Source organism: Cherax quadricarinatus, chromosome 14 (assembly GCF_038502225.1).
Source record: "Cherax quadricarinatus isolate ZL_2023a chromosome 14, ASM3850222v1, whole genome shotgun sequence".
NCBI classification, from domain to species: domain Eukaryota; kingdom Metazoa; phylum Arthropoda; class Malacostraca; order Decapoda; family Parastacidae; genus Cherax; species Cherax quadricarinatus.
This window is the reverse complement of record NC_091305.1, coordinates 6,347,714-6,371,155: the sequence shown is the minus strand read 5'-3', so window position 1 is coordinate 6,371,155 and position 23,442 is coordinate 6,347,714. Positions and strand designations below refer to the sequence as shown.

The following is a 23,442-nucleotide window of genomic DNA, read 5'->3' as shown; positions in this document are numbered from 1 at the left end:
CCCCATGGAGATAAGAGGAAATAAACAAGAATAAGAACTAGAAAGAAAATAGAAGAAAACCCAGAGGGGTGTGTATATATATATATATATATGCTTGTACATGTATGTGTACTGTGACCTAAGTGTAAGTAGAAGTAGCAAGACATACCTGAAATCTTGCATGTTCATGAGATGGAAAAAAGGACACCAGCAATCCTACCATCATGTAAAACAATTACAGGCTTTCGTTTTACACTCACTTGGCAGGACGGTAGTACCTTCCTGGGCGGTTGCTGTCTACCAACCTACTACCTATATATACGGTATTTATGTCATGCAATTCCACCTGCTACAACATGCAAATACCTCATACGAATTGATGTAATATTGCAATATCCGACTCACTTACCTGTGTCTTAGGTTTAGGTTTGGGAGGAACAAGAGCAAGCGTTACCTCTCGGATAATAACCTCGGCAAACTTCAGCACTGCTCCATAAAGAGCATACTGTATGCAGAGAGCCCCAAATCCCTGCAAAAAATAAATGCAAATATGTGATGGTGCTTAGATAGATAGATAGATAGATAGGAGTGAATGGAGACGAATGGTACTTGGGACCTGACGATCTGTTGGAGTGTGAGCAGGGTAATATTTAGTGAAGGGATTCAGGGAAACCGGTTATTTTCATATAGTCGGACTTGAGTCCTGGAAATGGGAAGTACAATGCCTGCACTTTAAAGGAGGGGTTTGGGATATTGGCAGTTTGGAGGGATATGTTGTGTATCTTTATATGTTTATGCTTCTAGACTGTTGTATTCTGAGCACCTCTGCAAAAACAGTGATAATGTGCGAGTGTGGTGAAAGTGTTGAATGATGATGAAAGTATTTTCTTTTTGGGGATTTTCTTTCTTTTTTGGGTCACCCTGCCTCGGTGGGAGACGGCCGACTTGTTGAAAAAAAAAAAAAAAAAAAAAAGCTTACAAAATTTGATGCATAGCATAAACTACTCTTAAATTTTGCTTTTTATTTGTATGCAACATGAATGTTATCCCAACCTCAGCATCAAAACAAGCTGGACAAAAAATCACACTCAGTGAATACTATGGTTGAAAAGCAAATTAATAATGTAAAAGAAGGAAATTAAAAGTGAATATAGGAAAGAGTAAGATGATGAGGATAACAAAAAACTTAGGTAATGGAAGATTGGATATCAGATTGGAGGGAGAGAATATGGAGGAAGTGAGTGTGTTCAGATATTTGGGATTGGACATGTCAGCAGATGGGTATATGAAGGATGAGGTGAATCATAGAATTGACGAGAGGTAAAAAGGTGAGTGGTGTACTGAGGAGTCTGTGGAGACAAAGAACTTTATCTATGAAAGCAAAGAGAGGAATGTATGAGAGTACAGTTATACCAACTCTCTTATATGGGTCCAAGGCATGGGTTGTGAATGTTGCAACAAGGAGAAGGCTGGAGGCAGTTGAGATGTCGTCTGAGGGCAATGTGTGGTGTGAATATAATGCAGAGAATCTGTAGTTTGGAGATTAGGAGGAGGCATGGGATTACCAAAACTATTATCCAGAGGGCTGAGGAGGGGTTGTTGAGATGGTTTGAACATGCAGAGAGGATGGAACAAAATAGAATGACTTCAAGAGTGTATAAATCTGTAGTGGAGGGAAGGTGGGGTAGGGATTGGCCTAGGAAAGGTTGGACGGAGGGGGAAAAGGAGGTTTTGTGTGCGAGGGGCTTGGACTTCTAGCAAGCATGAGTGAGTGTGTTAGACAGGAGCGAATGGAGACAAATGGTTTTTAGGACTTGACATGCTGCTGGAGTGTAAGCAAGGTAACATTTATGAAGGGATTCAGGGAAACCGGCAGGCCAGACTTGATTCCTGGAGATGGGAAGTACAGTGCCGGCACTCTGAAGAAGGGGTGTTAATGTTGCAGCTTTCTAACTGTAGTGTAAGCATGCCTCTGGCAAGACAGTGATGGAGTGTATGATGATGAAAATTTTTCTTTTTTGGGCCACCCTGCCTTGGTGGGAAATGGCCAATGTGTTAATAAAAAATAATAAAAATGCATAAAACATACATTTCGTAGATCATCACTTAAAAACCATTCATCTACCAAGGGACTAATTTCAAATATGTGCCACTTACCTTATATTTGCCAATCTTAACTACAAATATATGCATTTTACCTCATATTTGCCAGTCTTTCTAAATTTCCATTATGTCATGCCTCATGGGGAGTATCTGAGGGTGCAGTGGCAGAATAAAGCCACTGTACTCATTAAAAATGAACATCATTGCCCTAATAATATTCATAAATCTCACCACAATTACTCTACCACCTTCCTTTTTCATGATGCTGCTTGTCTTTCCGATAAACTAGCACTGTTTAAAGAGTACAACTATAACAAGCCTAGCTCGTAAACAACAGAAATTAATATAAAATTATAGATACTGTAATTACTTACATTGAACAATTTCAGAATAACAGTACCTTAAAAAGTCCCAAGAATCCCTCCTCTTGAACTGTAGTGTTAAGGCAGTCAAAGAATCCTTCATAGCGTGTGAGTATAGGCTTCACCTCATACCCTACATCAAGACTGTCAATAATTGTGCGAGTACCTTGCATGTGGAGTCTGCGGAAAGAATTTACCTGTTCAGACACAAACATTTATCTACAGTGTTTACATAATGCTGCTACAGGAGGGCCCCGCTTTACTGTGCTTCACTTTATGGCGATTTGCTAATATGGACATTTCAAATTATACCCAAAAATTTATTTATATGACTCCTGATTTGCTATTATGGTGTCCACAAGTCACCTGTCCACTCTGTTTATATCCTTTGTTAGCTTTGTGTCTCTCATGATTCTGTCTTGAAACTTTCCAAAGTTTCAAGTGTTTTAAAGTTATTGTGTCATAAGGCTCTTACTTTAAATGAACTCTAAGGAGAAAGTGTTGCAGGAAATTAAAAGTGCTACACCAGTGAACACTAGTTATAAGAAAACATGATAACATTATTGATGACATGGAAAAACTTTTACTGGTTTAACTGAAGATCAAACTAGTCAACATGCCTCTAAGCCAAGCCATTATGCAGTCCAAGGACCTAATTCTCTTTAATGATATGAAGGCTGAGAGAAGTGAGGAAGCTGCTGAAGATAAATTCAAAGCTGGCAGAGGCTGGTTTCATCTCCTGACTTCCTACAATAAATACTACTCACCTCTCACCCTACGTTAAGGCCACAAATATTTTAATTTAAGTAATGAGTGCACTGTATATGCATTTTACTTTTTTATTGTTTTTTAGGCCTATTTGCTAACATAATATATGATAGTGTAAACAGGTTATCAGGCATTTATGTGTATTTATATTTAGAAGTGGGGAAAAAAAAAAAGCAATTCACTTTACGGCGGGGGCCTGGAACCTAACCGCCATATAAGCGGGGCACTCCTGTATTAATAATTTTCTTCTGAATAATGCATAATCATTCTAAAAAAATATTATAAACCTATGGTACAGTATAAACAAAATGAAAGTCATTTATGAAAACACAAACCTGTGTAGAATAGTCTCCAGTGGATAAAGCAAGACATCAGATGCTAGATGGCCTATAAAAGTTGATTGGAGACGGACAGATGCATCCAAAAATGACCCTGAGTCCTTACTTACAGCACCCTGCAAGCAAGACATAGTTTTGATTGTAGTAACAATAATAATACTAAGTGCTCAACCCACCAGGGTCATACAGAGAGGCCTTTCTTCAAGCAAAAAAAATTAAATTCTTATTGTGCACAGTACTCAATTATTCTTGCTCAGTCATCCTCTTACTCTTCTTACATATATGTCTTTTTTAACAAGTCAGCCGTCTCCCACCGAGGCAGGGTGACCCAAAAAGAAAATACTTTCATTATCATTCAACACTTTCACCTCACTCACACAATCACTGTTTTTGCAGAGGTGCTCAGAATACAACAGTTTAGAAGCATATACGTACTTATAAAGATATACAACATATCCCTTCAAACTGCCAATATCCCAAATCCCTCGTTTAACCCGTAAACGGTCCAAGCAGATCTATGTTCACATGCGTAGTGCTCCAAAAGTAGATCTATGTTTCTTTTACATATTTTCAAATATAACAAAAAAAAAAAAAAAGGTAGATCAAAGTTTTTTACACGTTTTCAAATGTAAAAAAAAAAAGATCTACTTTTTTTACATACTATCAAATGTTCCCTCACCCACAAAACCTCCTTTACTCCCTCCCTCCAACCTTTTCGAGAACGACCCCTACCCCACCTTCCTTCCCCTACAGATTTTTATACGCACTCCATGTCATTCTACTTTGATCCATTCTCTCTAAATGACCAAACCACCTCAACAACCCCTCTTCAGCCCTCTGACTAACACTTTTATTAACTCCACACCTTCTCCTAATTTCCACACACTGAATTTTCTGCATAATATTTACACCACACATTGCCCTTAGACAGGACATCTCCACTGCCCCCAACCGCCTCCTCGCTGCAGCATTCACAACCCAAGCTTCACACCCATATAAGTGTTAGTACCACTATACTTTCATACATTTCCTTCTTTGCCTCCATAGATAACATTTTTTTGTCTCCACATATACCTCAATGCACCACTCGCCTTTTTTCCCTCATCAATTCTATAATTAACCTCATCCTTCGCAAATCCATCTGCTGACACGTCAACTCCCAAATATCTGAAAACATTCACTGCTTCCATACTCCTCCTCCCCAATTTGATATCCAATTTTTCTTTATCTAAATCATTTGATACCCTCATCACCTTACTCTTTTCTATGTTCACTTTCAACTTTCTACCTTTACACACACTCCCAAACTCGTCCACTAACCTTTGCAATTTTTCTTTAGAATCTTCCATAAGCACATTATCATCAGCAAAAACTAACTGTGTCAATTCCCATTTTGTATTTGATTCCCCATAATTTAATCCCACCCCTCTCCCAAACACCCTAGTATTTACTTCATTTACAACCCCATTTATAAATATATTAAACAACCATGGTGACATTACACATCCCTGTCTAAGACCTACTTTTACCGGGAAGTAGTCTCCCTCTCTTCTACACACCCTAACCTGAGCCTCGCTATCCTCATCAAAACTCTTTACAGCATTTAGTAACTTACTACCTATTCCATATACTTGCAACATTTGCCACATTGCTCCCCTATCCACTCTGTCATATGGCTCTTCTAAATCCATAAATGCAATAAAAACTTCCCTACCTTTATCTAAATACTGTTCACATATATGCTTCAATGTAAACACTTGATCTACACATCCCCTACCCACTCTGAAACCTCCTTGTTCATCCGCAATTCTACATTCTGTCTTACCTCTAATTCTTTCAATTATAACCCTACCGTATACTTTTCCATGTATACTCAGTAAACTTATTCCTCTATAATTTTTGCAATCTCTTTTGTCCCCTTCCCTTTATATAAAGGGACTATACATACTCTCTGCCAATCATTAGGTACCTTCCCCTCTTTCATACATTTATTAAACAAAAATACCAATCACTCCAACACTTCATCCTCCCCCTGCTTTTAACATTTCTGTCATGATCCCATCAGTTCCAACTGCTTTACCCCCTTTCATTCTACGTAATGCCTCATGCACCTCCCCCACACTCACATCCTGCTCTTCTTCACTCCTAAAAGATGGTATATCTCCCTGACCAGTGCATGAAATTACTGCCTCCCTTTCTTCGTCATTTACAAGTTCCTCAAAATATTCTCGCCATCTACCCAATACCTCCATCTCCCCATCTACTAACTCCCCTACTCTGTTTTTAACTAACAAATCCATTCGTTCCCTAGGCTTTCTTAACTTGTTTAACTCACTCCAAAATTTTTCTTATTTTCATTAAAATTTCTTGACAGTGCCTCTCCCACTCTATTATCTGCTCTCCTTTTGCACTCTCTCACCACTCTCTTCACCTTTCTTTTACTCTCCATATACTCTACTCTTCTTATAACACTTCTGCTTTGTAAAAACCTCTCATAAGGTACCTTTTTCTCTTTTATCACACCCTTTACTTCATCATTCCACCAATCACTCCTCTTTCCTCCTGCACCCACCCTCCTATAACCACAAACTTCTGCCCCACATTCTAATACTTCATTTTTAAAACTATTCCAACCCTCTTCAACCCGTCCCCCCACTACTCATACTTGAACTAGCCCACCTTTCCTGGAGTTTACCTGGAGAGAGTTCCGGGGGTCAATGCCCCCGCGGCCCGGTCTGTCACCAGGCCTCCTGGTGGATCAGTGCCTGATCAACCAGGCTGTTACTGCTGGCTGCATGCAAAACAAAGTACGAGCCACAGCCCGGCTGGTCAGGAACCGACTTTAGGTGCTTGTCCAGTGCCAGCTTGAAGACTGCCAGGGGTCTGTTGGTAATCCCCTTTATGTATGCTGGGAGGCAGCTGAACAGTCTCGGGCCCCTGACACCTATTGTATGGTCTCTTAACGTGCTAGTGACACCCCTGCTTTTCATTGGGGGGACGTTGCACCGTCTGCCAAGTCTTTTGCTTTCGTAGTGAGTGATTTTCGTGTACAAGTTCGGTACTAGTCCCTCTAGGATTTTCCAGATGTATATAATCATGTATCTCTCCCGCCTGCGTTCCAGGGAATACAGGTTCAGGAACCTCAAGCGCTCCCAGTAATTTAGGTGTTTTATCTCCGTTATGCGCGCCGTGAAGGTTCTCTGTACATTTTCTAGGTCAGCAATTTCACCTGCCTTGAAAGGTGCTGTTAGTGTGCAGCAATATTCCAGCCTAGATAAAACAAGTGACCTGAAGAGTGTCATCATGGGCTTGGCATCCCTAGTTTTGAAGGTTCTCATTATCCATCCTGTCATTTTTCTAGCAGATGTGATTGATACAATGTTATGGTCCTTGAAGGTGAGATCCTCCGACATGATCACTCCCAGGTCTTTGACGTTGGTGTGTCGCTCTATTTTGTGGCCAGAATTTGTTTTGTACTCTGATGAAGATTTAATTTCCTCGTGTTTACCATATCTGAGTAATTGAAATTTCTAATCGTTGAACTTCATATTGTTTTCTGCAGCCCACTGAAAGATTTGGTTGATGTCCGCCTGGAGCCTTGCAGTGTCTGCAATGGAAGACACTGTCATGCAGATTCGGGTGTCATCTGCAAAGGAAGACACGGTGCTGTGGCTGACATCCTTGTCTATGTCAGATATGAGGATGAGGAACAAGATGGGAGCGAGTACTGTGCCTTGTGGAACAGAGCTTTTCACCATAGCTGCCTCGGACTTTACTCTGTTGACTACTACTCTCTGTGTTCTGTTAGTGAGGAAATTATAGATCCATCGACCGACTTTTCCTGTTATTCCTTTAGCACGCATTTTGTGCGCTATTATGCCATGGTCACACTTGTCGAAGGCTTTTGCAAAGTCTGTATATATTACACCTGCATTCTTTTTGTCTTCTAGTGCATCTAGGACCTTGTCGTAGTGATCCAATAGTTGAGACAGACAGGAGCGACCTGTTCTAAACCCATGTTGCCCTGGGTTGTGTAATTTATGGGTTTTTAGATGGGTGGTGATCTTGCCTCTTAGGACCCTCTCAAAGATTTTTATGATATGGGATGTTAGTGCTATCGGTCTGTAGTTCTTTGCTGTTGCTTTACTGCCCCCTTTTTGGAGTGGGGCTATGTCTGTTGTTTTTAGTACCTGTGGGACGACCCCCATGTCCATGCTCCCTCTCCATAGGATGGTAAAAGCTCGTGATAGGGGCTTCTTGCAGTTCTTGATGAACACGGAGTTCCATGAGTCTGGCCCTGGGGCAGAGTGCATGGGCATGTCATTTATCGCCTGTTCAAAGTCATTTGGCATCAGGATAACATCAGATAGGCTTGTGTTAACCAAATTCTGTGGCTCTCTCATAAAAAATTCATTTTGATCTTCAACTCTCAGTCTGGTTAGCGGCTTGCTAAAAACTGAGTCATATTGGGACATGAGTAGCTCACCCATTTCCTTGCTGTCATCTGTGTAGGACCCATCTTGTTTAAGTAGGGGCCCAATACAGGATGTTGTTCTCGACTTTGATTTGGCATAGGAGAAGAAATACTTTGGGTTTCTTTCGATTTCATTTATGGCTTTTAGGTCTTCCCGCGATTCCTGACTCCTATAAGATTCCTTTAGCTTAAGTTCGATGCTTGCTATTTCTCTGACCAGTGTCTCCCTACGCATTTCAGATATATTGACCTCTTTTAACTGCTCTGTTATTCTTTTCCGTCGCCTGTAAAGGAAGCGCCTGTCTCTTTCTATTTTACATTTAGGTTGGTAGACAGCAACCACCCAGGGGAGTACTACAGTCCTGCCATATGACTGTGAAGCGGAAACCTGTAACTGTTTTGCATGATGGTAGGATTGCTGGTCTCTTTTTCTGTCTCATAAACACGCTAGATAGCAGGGATATCTTGCTACTCCTACTTACACTTTGGTCACACTTCACAGACAAGCACATGCATATATATATACATACATCTAGGTTTTTCTCCTTTTTCTAAATAGCTCTTGTTCTTCTTTATTTCTTCTATTGTCCATGGGGAAGTGGAAAAGAATCTTTCATCCGTAAGCCATGCGTGTCGTATGAGGCGACTAAAATGCCGGGAGCAATGGGCTAGTAACCCCTTCTCCTGTAGACATCTACTAAAAATGAGAAGAAGAAAAACTTTATAAAACTGTGATGCTTGAATGTGCGTGGATGTAGTGCGGATGACAAGAAACAGATGATTGCTGATGTTATGAATGAAAAGAAGTTGGATGTCCTGGCCCTAAGCGAAACAAAGCTGAAGGGGGTAGGGGAATTTCGGTGGGGGGAAATAAATGGGATTAAATCTGGAGTATCTGAGAGAGTTAGAGCAAAGGAAGGGGTAGCAGTAATGTTGAAGGATCAGTTATGGAAGGAGAAAAGAGAATATGAATGTTTAAATTCAAGAATTATGTGGATTAAAGTAAAGGTTGGATGCGAAAAGTGGGTCATAATAAGCGTGTATGCACCTGGAGAAGAGAGGAATGTAGAGGAGAGAGAGAGATTTTGGGAGATGTTAAGTGAATGTATAGGAGCCTTTGAACTAAGTGAGAGAGTAATTGTGGTAGGGGACCTGAATGCTAAAGTAGGAGAAACTTTTAGAGAGGGTGTGGTAGGTAAGTTTGTTTTGGGGTGCCAGGTGTAAATGATAATGGGAGCCCTTTGATTGAACTTTGTATAGAAAGGGGTTTAGTTATAGGTAATACATATTTTAAGAAAAAGAGGATAAATAAGTATACAAGATATGATGTAGGGCGAAATGACAGTAGTTTGTTGGATTATGTATTGGTAGATAAAAGACTGTTGAGTAGACTTCAGGATGTACATGTTTATAGAGGGGCCACAGATATATCAGATCACTTTTTAGTTGTAGCTACACTGAGAGTAAAAGGTAGATGGGATACAAGGAGAATAGAAGCATCAGGGAAGAGAGAGGTGAATGTTTATAAACTAAAAGAGGAGGCAGTTAGGGTAAGATATAAACAGCTATTGGAGGATAGATGGGCTAATGAGAGCATAAGCAATGGGGCCGAAGAGGTATGGGGTAGGTTTAAAAATATAGTGTTGGAGTGTTCAGCAGAAGTTTGTGGTTACAGGAAGGTGGGTGCGGGAGGGAAGAGGAGCGATTGGTGGAATGATGATGTAAAGAGAGTAGTAAGGGAGAAAAAGTTAGCATATGAGAAGTTTTTACAAAGTAGAAGTGATGCAAGGAGGGAAGAGTATATGGAGAAAAAGAGAGAGGTTAAGAGAGTGGTGAAGCAATGTAAAAAGAGAGCAAATGAGAGAGTGGGTGAGATGTTATCAACAAATTTTGTTGAAAATAAGAAAAAGTTTTGGAGTGAGATTAACAAGTCAAGGAAGCCTAGAGAACAAATAGATTTGTCAGTTAAAAATAGGAGAGGAGAGTTATTAAATGGAGAGTTAGAGGTATTGGGAAGATGGAGGGAATATTTTAAGGAATTGTTAAATGTTGATGAAGATTGGGAAGCTGTGATTTCGTGTATAGGGCAAGGAGGAATAACATCTTGTAGGAGTGAGGAAGAGCCAGTTGTGAGTGTGGGGAAAGTTCGTGAGGCAGTAGGTAAAATGAAAGGGGGTAAGGCAGCCGGGATTGATGGGATAAAGATAGAAATGTTAAAAGCAGGTGGGGATATAGTTTTGGAGTGGTTGGTGCAATTATTTAATAAATGTATGGAAGAGGGTAAGGTACCTAGGGATTGGCAGAGAGCATGCATAGTTCCTTTGTATAAAGGCAAAGGGGACAAAAGAGAGTGCAAAAATTATAGGGGGATAAGTTTGTTGAGTATACCTGGTAAAGTGTATGGTAGAGTTATTATTGAAAGAATTAAGAGTAAGACGGAGAATAGGATAGCAGATGAACAAGGAGGCTTTAGGAAAGGTAGGGGGTGTGTGGACCAGGTGTTTACAGTGAAACATATAAGTGAACAGTATTTAGATAAGGCTAAAGAGGTCTTTGTGGCATTTATGGATTTGGAAAAGGCATATGACAGGGTGGATAGGGGGGCAATGTGGCAGATGTTGCAGGTGTATGGTGTAGAAGGTAGGTTACTGAAAGCAGTGAAGAGTTCTTACGAGGATAGTGAGGCTCAAGTTAGAGTATGTAGGAAAGAGGGAAATTATTTCCCAGTAAAAGTAGGCCTTAGACAAGGATGTGTGATGTCACCGTGGTTGTTTAATATATTTATAGATGGGGTAGTAAGAGAAGTAAATGCGAGGGTCTTTGCAAGAGGCGTGGAGTTAAAAGATAAAGAATCACTCATAAAGTGGAAGTTGTCACAGTTGCTCTTTGCTGATGACACTGTGCTCTTGGGAGATTCTGAAGAGAAGTTGCAGAGATTGGTGGATGAATTTGGTAGGGTATGCAAAAGAAGAAAATTAAAAGTGAATACAGGAAAGAGTAAGGTTATGAGGATAACAAAAAGATTAGGTGATGAAAGATTGGATATCAGATTGGAGGGAGAGAGTATGGAGGAGGTGAATGTATTCAGATATTTGGGAGTGGACGTGTCAGCGGATGGGTCTATGAAAGATGAGGTGAATCATAGAATTGATGAGGGGAAAAGGGTGAGTGGTGCACTTAGGAGTCTGTGGAGACAAAGAACTTTGTCCTTGGAGGCAAAGAGGGGAATGTATGAGAGTATAGTTTTACCAACGCTCTTATATGGGTGTGAAGCATGGGTGATGAATGTTGCAGCAAGGAGAAGGCTGGAGGCAGTGGAGATGTCATGTCTGAGGGCAATGTGTGGTGTGAATATAATGCAGAGAATTCGTAGTTTTGAAGTTAGGAGGAGATGCGGGATTACCAAAACTGTTGTCCAGAGGGCTGAGGAAGGGTTGTTGAGGTGGTTCGGACATGAAGAGAGAATGGAGCGAAACAGAATGACTTCAAGAGTGCATCAGCCTGTAGTGGAAGGAAGGCGGGGTAGGGGTCGGCCTAGGAAAGGTTGGAGGGAGGGGGTAAAGGAGGTTTTGTGTGTGAGGGGCTTGGACTTCCAGCAGGCATGCGTGAGCGTGTTTGATAGGAGTGAATGGAGACAAATGGTTTTTAATACTTGGCGTGCTGTTGGAGTATGAGCAAAGTAACATTTATGAAGGGGTTCAGGGAAACCGGCAGGCCGGACTTGAGTCCTGGAGATGGGAAGTACAGTGCCTGCACTCTGAAGGAGGGGTGTTAATGTTGCAGTTTAAAAACTGTAGTGTAAAGCACCCTTCTGGCAAGACAGTGATGGAGTGAATGATGGTGAAAGTTTTTCTTTTTCGGGCCACCTTGCCTTGGTGGGAATAGGCCAGTGTGATAATAATAATAATAATAATAATAATCCTTTTTCTTAGAGGAATAAGCCTTGTGCATACATCGAGTGCCACCAAGTTAATCTGTTCTAGGCATAAGTTGGGGTCTGTGTTGCTTAGTATATCTTCCCAGCTTATATCAGTTAGGACTTGGTTTACTTGGTCCCACTTTATGTTTTTGTTGTTTAAGTTGAATTTGGTGAATGCTCCCTCGTGACTAATCTCATTATGTCGGTCTGGGGCTCCGCGCATACATGTCTGAACCTCAATTATGTTGTGATCTGAGTATATTGTTTTTGATATGGTGACATTTCGTATCAGATCATCATTGTTAGTGAAGATGAGGTCTAGTGTATTCTCCAGTCTAGTAGGTCTAGTAGTAATGCTATGCATATAAGTGGCTTTGGCATGCTGCTCTTACCTGTATTTTTTGTACCTCTGTTTGTATGCTAAAAAAAAAAAAAAAAAAAAAAAAATTATTTGCTGGGTTAAATTGAATTTTGTGCAGAGATTTAAAAGCTCGTGTGAGTGTGCGTTTTCATCAGAGCTGCCTCCTGGTGTTATTACTGCAACAATAATACAGTGGACCCCCGGTTAACGATTTTAATCCGTGCAAGAGGGATAATTGTTATGCGAAATAATCGTTATGCGAATGAATTTTCCCCATAAGAAATAATGGAAATAAAATTAATCCGTGCAAGACGCCCAAAAGTATGAAAAAAATTTTTTTTTACCACATGAAATGTTAATTTTAATACACACAAACTGAAAAAGGCATGCACAATTACATGACACTTACTTTTATTGAAGATCTGGTGATGATTGATGGGATGGGAGGAGGGGAGAGCATTATCTTCTTACTGTTTAGAAGGGGAATCCCCTTCCATTAGGACTTGAGGTAGTAAGTCCTTTTCTGGGGTTACTTCCCTTCTTTTTTTAATGCCACTAGGGCCAGCTTCAGAGTCACTGGACTTCTTTCGCACAAGATATCTGTCCATAGTGGCCTGTACCTCTCGTTCCTTTATGACTTGCCTAAAGTGTTTCACAACATTGTCAGTGTAATAATCACCAGCACGGCTTGCAATAGCTGTGTGAGGGTGATTTTCATCCATGAAGGTTTGCACTTCAAGCCACTTAGCACAGATTTCCTTTATCTTTGTAGTAGGCAACTTCTTCAATTTCTCTCTCCCCTCCTCTGAACCAGTTTCCCCAGGTCTGGCCTCTTGCTCTTGAAGTTGATCTATCAGCTCATCAGTGGTTAGTTCTTCATTGTCCTCCTCCACCAACTCTTCCACATCCTCCCCACTAACCTCCAACCCCAAGGACTTTCCCAATGCCACAATGGATTCCTCAACTGGCACAGGATTCTCAGGGTTAGCCTCAAACCCTTCAAAATCCCTTTTGTCTACACATTCTGGCCACAGTTTCTTCCAAGCAGAGTTCAAGGTCCTCTTAGTCACTTCCTCCCAAGCCTTACCTATAAGGTTTACACAATTGAGGATATTAAAGTGATCTCTCCAAAACTCTCTTAGAGTCAGTTGAGTTTCTGAGGTCATTACAAAGCACCTTTCAAACAGAGCTTTTGTGTACAGTTTCTTGAAGTTGGAAATAACCTGCTGGTCCATGGGCTGCAGGAGAGGCGTGGTATTAGGAGGCAAAAACTTCACCTTAATGAAGCTCATGTCCCCATAAAGTCGCTCTGCCACGTCTGTAGGATGACCAGGGGCATTGTCTAACACCAGGAGGCACTTAAGTTCTAATTTCTTTTCAGTTAGGTAATTTTTCACATTGGGGGCAAATGCATGGTGTAAACAGTTATAGAAAAATTCCCTAGTGACCCATGCCTTACTGTTTGCCCTCCACAGCACACACAAATTATCCTTGAGGACATTCTTTTGCCTGAACGCTCTGGGAGTTTCAGAGTGATACACTAATAAAGGCTTCACTTTGCAATCACCAGTAGCATTGGCACACATCAACAAAGTAAGCCTGTCTTTCATAGGCTTATGTCCTGGGAGTGCCTTTTCCTCCTGAGTAATGTAGGTCCTGCTTGGCATTTTCTTCCAGAACAGGCCTGTTTCATCACAATTAAACACTTGTTCAGGTTTCAGTCCTTCAGTTTCTATGTACTCCTTGAATTCCTGCACATATTTTTCAGCCGCTTTGTGGTCCGAACTGGCAGCCTCACCATGCCTTATCACACTATGGATGCCACTACGCTTCTTAAATCTCTCAAACCAACCTTTGCTGGCCTTAAATTCACTCACATCATCACTAGTTGCAGGCATTTTTTTAATTAAATCCTCATGCAACTTCCTAGCCTTTTCACATATGATCGCTTGAGAGATGCTATCTCCTGCTAGCTGTTTTTCATTTATCCACACCAATAAGAGTCTCTCAACATCTTCCATCACTTGCGATCTTTGTTTCGAAAACACAGTTGAACCTTTGGCAAGAACAGCTTCCTTGATTGTCTTTCTGGTGCCCACAATAGTAGCGATGGTTGATTGGGGTTTCTTGTACAGCTTGACTAGGTCGGCTATACGCACTCCACTTTCATACTTATCAATTATCTCTTTCTTCATTTCTATAGTAATTCTTACCCTTTGAGGTGTAGGGTTGGCACTAGAAGCTTTCTTGGGGCCCATGGTCACTTATTTTCCAGAAACAGCACCGAAAATACTGTAATAATACGAAATATTCCGAGTGTATGCTTGGATGTTACCGCGGAGGCTGGCTGGTAAACAATGGGACGGGCGGCACATGTGAGGCTGGCTGAGGGCACATTGGACGCGTCTCGGACGAAAATCGGTGAGCGGGTTTTTAATCGGTATGCGCGGCAAAAATTTTGCGATAAAAGTAATCGGTATGCGGAAAAATCGCTATGTGATGCCATCGTTATGCGGGGGTCCACTGTATTTGCTATATTCCTCCATTTTAGGTGCCTTAAGTTGAAATCCCCCAGGAGCAAGATGTTGGGTGCAGGAGCTGGCAGATTTTCCAGACAGTGGTCAATTTTTAACAGCTGTTCCTGGAATTGCTGGGATGTTGCACCTGGAGGCTTGTAGACTACCACAATGATTAGGTTTTGGTTCTCGATCTTTACTGCTAAAACTTCCACTACATCATTTGAGGCATTAAGCAGTTCTGTGCAAACAAGTGACTCTGCAATGTACAGGCCAAACCCCCCCCCCCCTTTTGCCTGTTCACTCTGTTGCATCTGTATAGGTTGTAACCTGGGATCCATATTTCGTTGTCCAAGTGATCCTTTATGTGGGTCTGAGTGAAAGCCGCGAACATTGCCTTTGCCTCTGCAAGCAGTCCACGGATGAAAGGTATTTTGTTGTTTGTTGCTGGCTTTAGACCCTGTATATTTGCAAAGAAGAATGTCATCGCACTGGTGGTATTGTTGGTACTGGGGGGGGGATTTTTTTTCCGGCATTAGTATCTGTATCTGTTGGTTTGGAGTGGAAGCCATCGACTGTGGTTCCACTCCAGGAATGACTGGATTTGGTGTACAATTTCTGCCATTTCCTGCCAGTTTTTTTTTCCTTCCTGGCACTAAAAAACCTCTCCCTCTTGGGTGGCTATGGCTACCCAGGTTTTCCCATGGCCTGGATGTTTTGTATCTTTTTGTCCCCTTTAGATGGTGTGCCTGGCAATTTAAGTTATAGCACAATCTTTCCTGTACTGAAGAGGTACACATTTCAGGGTGAAAAAGCTTACAGGAAGGGAGTTTGCATTTTCCTGTTGTCATATGGTCACGGCATTTTCTAGGGTGGTCATAGTTGCACGTCCCATCTGTTTTTCCAGATTTCCCATGCCTGCAGATGCCAAGTGCATAGTATGTGCACAGGCTTGGTTTCCGTTTGCCTTGGGTTTCTGTGACTGTATTCCCTGTTGGTGCATGTTTACCTGTCTTATTCCTATCCTCACTAGCACCAACAATGGAGCTCCCACCAGTTGTTTTTGGTAATATATCCTCACTATTGCTAGTAGAGTCCTCTTGTTTGCTATTTCCTGTGGTATTTCTAGTTTGCAATATTGGTTTTATCTTATCTTTGACTACACTTGTTTCCCCACTACGGCTCCTGTCTCCCACGAGGTCATTTATATGCATTCCTTCCTGCGTATAATTCCCGACTACCCGGACAAAATCTCCAGCTTCACCATTACTGTCTCCCAGGACAGCACCTCCAGCTCCACCATTACTGTCTACCAGGATAGCACTATCAGCCCCACATTTACTGACTACCAGGACATCACCTCCAGCCTTACAGTTTCTGACTACATGGCCAGTATCAAGGGCAGTACCATCCAGCCCAGACTTTTTATGTTCTCATCTGTTGCAGAAAGCTTCCAGGTTGTCTATGAAAGCAGCTTTGATGTTATCCTCTTTTAATACCAATGTGGTTTTAGTCCACAGATTTATCTCATTTGGGCATACCCAAAAACACTTCCCTGTTTTAATACTGCTAGTTCTTGGATATCTGCACAAGGGGCGTGACACCAATTTCCACAAAAATGACAATTTATCCATGTGGAAGCCCGTTTGTTTGATTGATTGCAGACTACACAGGGCTTCATAATGATTTGAATGGTTGATTTACTGTAATTCTACTAGCAACCTCTTGCATACTCTATTAATAACCTCCTTAAAGTGAAGCTCTAGCTATTTGTATTTCTATTTCTAACTGTACTTGTATATTAGGACAGCTTACCGGTGTGCGTTCCTGATTTATATTTCTGCCAACAGTTGCTTATATTTCACCCAAACTTCCTCCTCCCTTAGTTTATACACTTTCACCTCCCTCTTACTTGTTGTCATTTTCCTCTTGTCCCATCTACCTCTTACTCTAACTGTAGCTATAACTAAATATTGATCCAATATATCAGTTGCCCCTCTATAAACGTGTACATCCTGGAGCCAGCCCATCAACCTTTTATCCACCAATACGTAATCTAACAAACTACTTTCATTACGTACTAAATCATACCTTGTATATTTATTTATCCTCTTTTTCATAAAATATGTATTACTGTACTTATTACCAAACCTCTTTCTACACATAATTTTTTTAACACACCAGCCATCTACCGAGGTAGGGTGACCTGAAAAAGAAAAAACACTTTCACCATCACTCACTCCATGACTGTCTGTCTTGCCAGAGGTACGCTGATACAGTTCAGATGCCCCTCCAAACAGGAAATATCCCCACCCCACTGGTTTCCCTGAATCTCTTCATAAATGTTTCCTTGTTCACAACCCAACAGCACATCAAGTCATAAAAACCACTTGCCTCCACTCACTCCTATCTAAAATGAGAACACATGCCTGCTAGATGTCCAATACAAAACCTCCTTTATACCCTCCCTCCATCCATTCCTAGGGTAACCTGTACCCCACCTTCCTTCCACTACAAATTTATACACAGGCACATAGTATCTTAATATCAGGGGTACATCTACTTTGAAACTAATGTAGCTTAAGCTACAGGGCCCCGAATCCCAGAGGGGTCCCAGAAGTGACTTTAGTCCACACTGCTTCAAAATTTTGAGTCTACTGTATAATAAGAGGATACAAAGGGACCCCCATAACAGTCAACATATACAGCCTCTCCTCACTTAGCGACCTACTCGTTTACTGACAAATCAGACTTACGACGGGCTCTGTGGCCAGTGTGCATGCCTAAATAATGTATATTAGAGCTGATTTTCTCTATTCTGTTTATTACAATATACAGTACACTACTGTGTAAACATTTAAAAATATGCTAAAAATGTTATAAATGGTACAAAGATGACATTAAAACAATATCAAAGATGGTTGACACAAACCCACTACCATTATAATATGTTCCTTGTTTAGCAAGGAATTTGTTTACTGACGTGGCCTTAGGAATGGAACTCCGTCGTTAAGTGAGGAGAGGCTGTACTGTATTTTTTTTTTTTTAACAAGTTGGTCGTCTCCCACTGAGGCAGGGTGACCCAAAAAAAGAAAGAAAATCCCCAAAAAGAAAATACCTTCATCATCATTCAACACTTTCACCTCACTCACACATAACACTGTTTTTGCAGAGGTGCTCAGAATACAACAGTCTAGAAGCATATACGTATAAAGATACACAATATATTCAATTCAAATTCAAATTCAAATTCAAAGTTTATTCTCTATAAAGATTACAATGTTGAATTTACAGAATTTGGTTGTTGTGTGGTTTACATGTAGTTAAATAATGATTACAGAGTGTACCACTAGAACGCCTAGCATGGCTAGGCATTTCGGGCAGACTTAGTTTAATTCTTTATTTTAAAATATTACAAATTATGAGGTAAGTTGGTATTATGGCTAAGTGACTAAATACTAGTTTGTGAGTTTAGCAATGTGAATGCTTTTGTTTTGGCACAGTACATAGTTTCAGTATGGGAGTATCATAGGATTCATTATTTTAAGATTGAGATTAATATTTCTGTTTATGGTCAAATGGGCAAGTGTAAGTGTGAACCACCAGGTGGTATTCGTGTAGTTAGTTGATGGGGTTTATCAGGGAGATAAGATGTTTTCTAATGGTAGTTTTGAAGGTGATGAATGTGTCTGCATTTCTAGAGTTCTCAGGTAGGGTGTTCCAGATTTTAGGGCCTTTGATATACATTGAATTTTTGTAAAGGTTTAGTCGGACATGGGGAATGTCGTAGAGATGTTTGTGTCTGGTGTTATGCCTGTGGGTTCTGTCACAACTATCAAGAAAGCATTTTAGGTCAAGGTTGATATTGGAGTTAAAGGTCCTGTAGATGTAGATTGCACAGTAGTAAGTGTGGATGTACTGAACAGGGAGTAAGTTTAGATCTATGAAGAGTGGGGGGGGGGGTGTTGCCAGGGATGGGATTTAGTGATTATTCTTACTGCAGCTTTTTGTTGGGTTATTATTGGCTTTAGGTGTGTTGCTGCAGTTGATCCCCAAGCACAAATAGCATAGGTGAGGTATGGATAAACAAGTGAGTGGTATAGTGTGAGAAGGGCATTTTGCGGCACGTAGTATCGTATCTTGGAGAGGATCCCAACTGTTTTGGATACTTTTTTGGTTATGTGTTGGATATGGGTGCTGAAATTCAGGTTGTTGTCAAGGTATAGGCCTAGGAATTTGCCCTCATTATGTCTGGTAATTAGAGTGTTGTCGATCTTAATGTTAATTTGTGCATCTCCTGCTCTGCTACCAAACATAATATAGTAGGTTTTGTCAGTGTTAAGGTAAGTTTATTGGCTGTCATCCAAGTCAATATTTTGATCAGCTCCTCGTTAACAATGGTGTTGAGGGTGGCAAAATTAGGGTGACAGATGACATAAGTCGTGTCGTCAGCAAAGAGAATGGGTTTCAGGTGTTGGGATACGTTTGGAAGATCATTGATGTATATGAGGAAGAGCAGGGGACCAAGGACACTTCCCTGCGGAACTCCAGTATCAAGTGGCCGTGTTGTTGATGCTGTGTCTTTAATGGTAATATACTGATACCTATTAGTAAGGTAAGATTTGAAATAAGCAAGCGCATGGCCTCTTATACCGTAATGGTCAAGTTTGTGGAGTAGGATGTTGTGGTCTACTGTGTCAAAAGCTTTTCTTAGGTCAATAAAAATTCCTAGTGGATATTCCTTATTTTCCAATGCTGTGTAAAGCAGATCTAGCATTTTTATGATTGCATCATTAGTGCTTTTATTCTTCCTAAATCCAAATTGGCAGGGGTTAAGTATGTTTTGTGCTGTTATAAATGAATATAGTCTCCTGTGCACTAGTTTCTCAAAGATTTGGGATAGCAATGGTAAGTTTGATATTGGCCTATAGTTGTTTAAGTCTGTAGGGTCACCACCTTTATGTATTGGTGTAACCCTTGCCATCTTGAGTAGTTTCGGGAAGGTGCTAGTTTCTAGGGACTTGTTAAAAAGTAATGAAATAGCATGCGAAAGGATATGGGCCGCTCGCTTGTACAGTAATGGTGGGACATTAGACAGATTCCCTGAGTTGTTTTTAAGTGACTTTATAATCTCGGTGACTTCCGAGGGCTCAGTTGGTGCAAGATAGAAGGAATTTGGGAAATTCCCATCTAGGTAGTCCCCGGCATGGGCATTAGTATGTGGGATTTTATTGGCGAGATTAGATCCTATGGTTGAGAAGAAGTCGTTTATCTTGTTAGCTGTGTCAGTGGGATGTAGTGGTGTTTCATTAGGTTTAGTTAGGACAATATTCTTGTTTTTTTTCAGTTTGTGGGTCCCTAGAATCTGAGAGAGTGTTTTCCAGGTCTTTTTTATATCTCCTCTAGTGTCTGTGAATCTACTGGAGTAGTATAGTTGTTTGGCTTTCTTTATTACTTTGGTGAGAACTGATGAATAGTGTTTAAGAATATCTTTGTGTATTAAGCCCTGTCTATATTGCTTTTCATATTGGTGTTTCTTGTCAATGGATTTCAGAATGGGGCTGGTTAGCCATGGGCAACCAAGCCGTTTGTTTGTGATCTGTTTCGTTTTTATAGGACAATGTTTGTTGTATAGTCTAAGTAATTTGTTAAGAAAAATGTCTGTCCAGTCATCAATACCATTGGCCTTGGAGAATTCTGTAGGCCAGTCAACAATCTCTGGGTCAGTTGTGAACTTCCTTATTGAGGCCTCGTCATGGAGTCTAAATGAGACTTTGTTGTATTCAAGTGGTGGTTTATTAATTTTTGTCAGGAGGAAGGTAGGGTAGTGGTCTGTAGTGCTATCTGTGATTAACCCTGATTTAAGGGGGGCTAGTATATTGGTCCATATGTGGTCTATTATGGTTGCACTTGTCTCAGTGAGCCTGGTTGGTTTAGTTATTGTTGGTATGAGAAGTGTGTTGTTCATATTGTTGATGAAATCAGTTACAGGCTGATCATCTAGTAAGCCAAGGTTGATGTTGAAGTCTCCAGCTAAGAGAAGGTGGTGCTTATTCATTTGTCCAAACTGCCAATATCCCAAACCCCTGTATATCTTACTAAATAGTTCTCATCAATCGTGTTTTTTTATACATTGGTCAGGAAATAAAAAAATTCATCAATGCTCACTCCTGAGGAGTCTTGACAGAAGGATGCAAACTTTATTATCAAATGATAATCCACCTAACTGTCACATTACCACACTACATCTGAAATGCAAGAACTGATCTCTACTTCCCCTCTCCTGAACTCTAATAAAGCTAACTGGTGTATGATGAGGGGTCATTTATTATGTTGTTAAGAGACAAAGGAAGGCGGGGTAGGGGTCATCCCCGAAAAGGTTGGAGGGTTGGAGGGTTGGAGGGAGGGGGTAAAGGTTTCGTGGGCAAGGGGCTTGAACTTTCAGCGAGCGTGCATGAGCATGTTTGATACGAGTGAATGGAGATGAATGGTTTCTGGGACCTGACGGAGTTTTGGAGTGTGAGCAGGGTAATATTTTGTGAAGAGATTCAGAGAAACCAGGTAGCCAGACTTGAGTCCTGGAAATGGGAAGTACAATGCCTGCACTTTAAAGGAGGGGTTTTGGATACTGGGGAGTTTGGAGGGATGTCTAAGCTGTTGTATCTGAGGGTTTCTGCAAAGAGTGATTATGTATGAGTGATGGTGAAAATGTTAAATGATGATGAAAATTTTTTTTTCTTTCTTTCTGGGTCACCCTTCCTAGGTGGAAAATGGCCGACATGTTAAAAAAAAATTACCTGCTTTTGTTGATCTTGTCTGTGGTAACGCCTCAAAATTTGTGATGTAATCGTTGATACTGCATTACCAATAAGGTATTGAAGAATGCCATGTGCTACTGTTGGAACTATTAGCAACCAAACTGGAAGCATACGTCCTGGGAAAAATTGAAAAAGATTAGATTTTAAGGATATTTGCCAAAAAGCACATTGGGCAGAGTCACTCACTCGTCTAATGAGTAATTTCATGTTATGGTTTCTGAAGTGAGATGTTTCATATGTTTTATATCTATAATAAAATTTATGGCTAATGAAGTGCAAAAATGCATTCTAATTAAGTATATTAAATAAGAAGTAGACCAGCTGGCTTCAATTACCAATGGAGTACTTTGTGAGGAGGTAAAGAAGGATATCCCTTCTCATACTGGCAGCTGTTGTGTTTGGCCACATCCATACTGCAGTGCACAACTACCTGTCTTTAATATTTAATGTTTTTTTTTTTCTGCTTTTTTATTTGTATGTGTTTTTCAAGGCAGTCTCATTACTTTTAGCATATTTTATGTCTTAATTGAAACAAGTAGCAGCTAACTAGTCAACAATGTTTCTCATCACTATTAAAAAGTCTATGTTATACTAATTAAAAGCATTTGAAATGTCTGGCAATGATTTACATGTTGCCATAGGCTCAAAACTAGGGAGCCACAGAAGAAATAAGACATCAAAGATGTGGGCAGATACACAGATAAAAAAAACAATAAAAATTTCATGAACTTTATGTACATTAAATAATAAGACAAAATGAAATAGTCAATTAAAATAGATGCATATGAGTGTGTGTGCAAGGGTTATTGTGAAGGGTGAAAACAGGAGCTTAACTGTAATATCCAGGAATGGACCACTGGGGTGTACCATTGATTTTTTTTTTTTCAACAAACTGGCTGTATCCCACCAAGGCAGGGTGGCCCAAAAAGAAAAATGAAAGTTTCTCTTTTTAAATTTAGTAATTTATACAGGAGAAGGGGTTACTAGGCCCTTGCTCCCGGCATTTAAGTTGCCTCTTACAACACGCATGGCTTACGGAGGAAGAATTCTGTTCCACTTCCCCATGGAGATAAGAAGAAATAAACAAGAACAAGAACTAGAAGGAAATTAGAAGAAAACCCAGAGGGGTGTGTGTATATATATATGCTTGTAAATGTATGCGTAGTGTGACCTAAGTGTAAGCAGTAGTAGCAAGACGTCCTGAAATCTTGCATGTTTATGAAACAGACAAAAGACACCAGCAATCCTACCATCATGTAAAACAATTACAGGCTTTCGTTTTACACTCACTTGGCAGGACAGTAGTACCTCCCTGGGCAGTTGCTGTCTACCAGCCTACTACCTACAACCAATGAAATCATAGTACAGTGGACCCCCGCTTTACAATCAGCTCCCAATGCGACCAATTATGTAAGTGTATTTATGTAAGTGCGTTTGTACGTGTATGTTTGGGGGTCTGAAATGGACTAATCTAATTCACAATATTCCTTATGGGAACAAATTCGTTCAGTACTGGCACCTGAACATACTTCTGGAATGAAATAATATCGTAAACCGGGGGTCCACTGTATTATTATTATTACAATCAAAATTAAGTGCTAAACCCACAACAGTCAAACAGCAATGAAATCATAAAGTATGAAGCATTCAAGAACTGTTCAAGTTTTATTAACCTGTCATATAATATGAGCTGAGAATGAATGAGATTATGTTCTCTTGTATATCTTGGTGCACATTCCTGTATTATTCTTTTTCCTTTACCACACCAGCTGTCTCCCACAGAGTAAGGTGATTAGAGGAAAAA

At 40.5% G+C, this 23,442-nt stretch overlaps 2 protein-coding genes across 5 annotated transcripts in view; one reads left to right on the top strand and one right to left on the bottom strand.

The window, feature by feature from the left end:
* The window catches only part of LOC128695782 (protein Star-like), a 128,495-nt gene that overhangs the window by 25,128 nt on the left and 79,925 nt on the right, over positions 1–23,442 (top strand). The window lies entirely within an intron of this gene.
* Positions 1–23,442, bottom strand: part of LOC128695769 (mitochondrial outer membrane protein SLC25A46) — an 83,726-nt gene that overhangs the window by 17,279 nt on the left and 43,005 nt on the right. For all 4 annotated transcript variants that reach the window (XM_070084810.1, XM_070084808.1, XM_070084809.1 and 1 more), the window contains 4 exons: positions 21,618–21,754; positions 3,548–3,666; positions 2,483–2,624; positions 389–508 (listed from right to left, as the gene is read on the bottom strand). In XM_070084810.1, the coding sequence (XP_069940911.1) occupies positions 389–508; positions 2,483–2,624; positions 3,548–3,666; positions 21,618–21,754 (518 nt within the window). The remainder of the gene's footprint in view (positions 1–388; positions 509–2,482; positions 2,625–3,547; positions 3,667–21,617; positions 21,755–23,442) is intronic.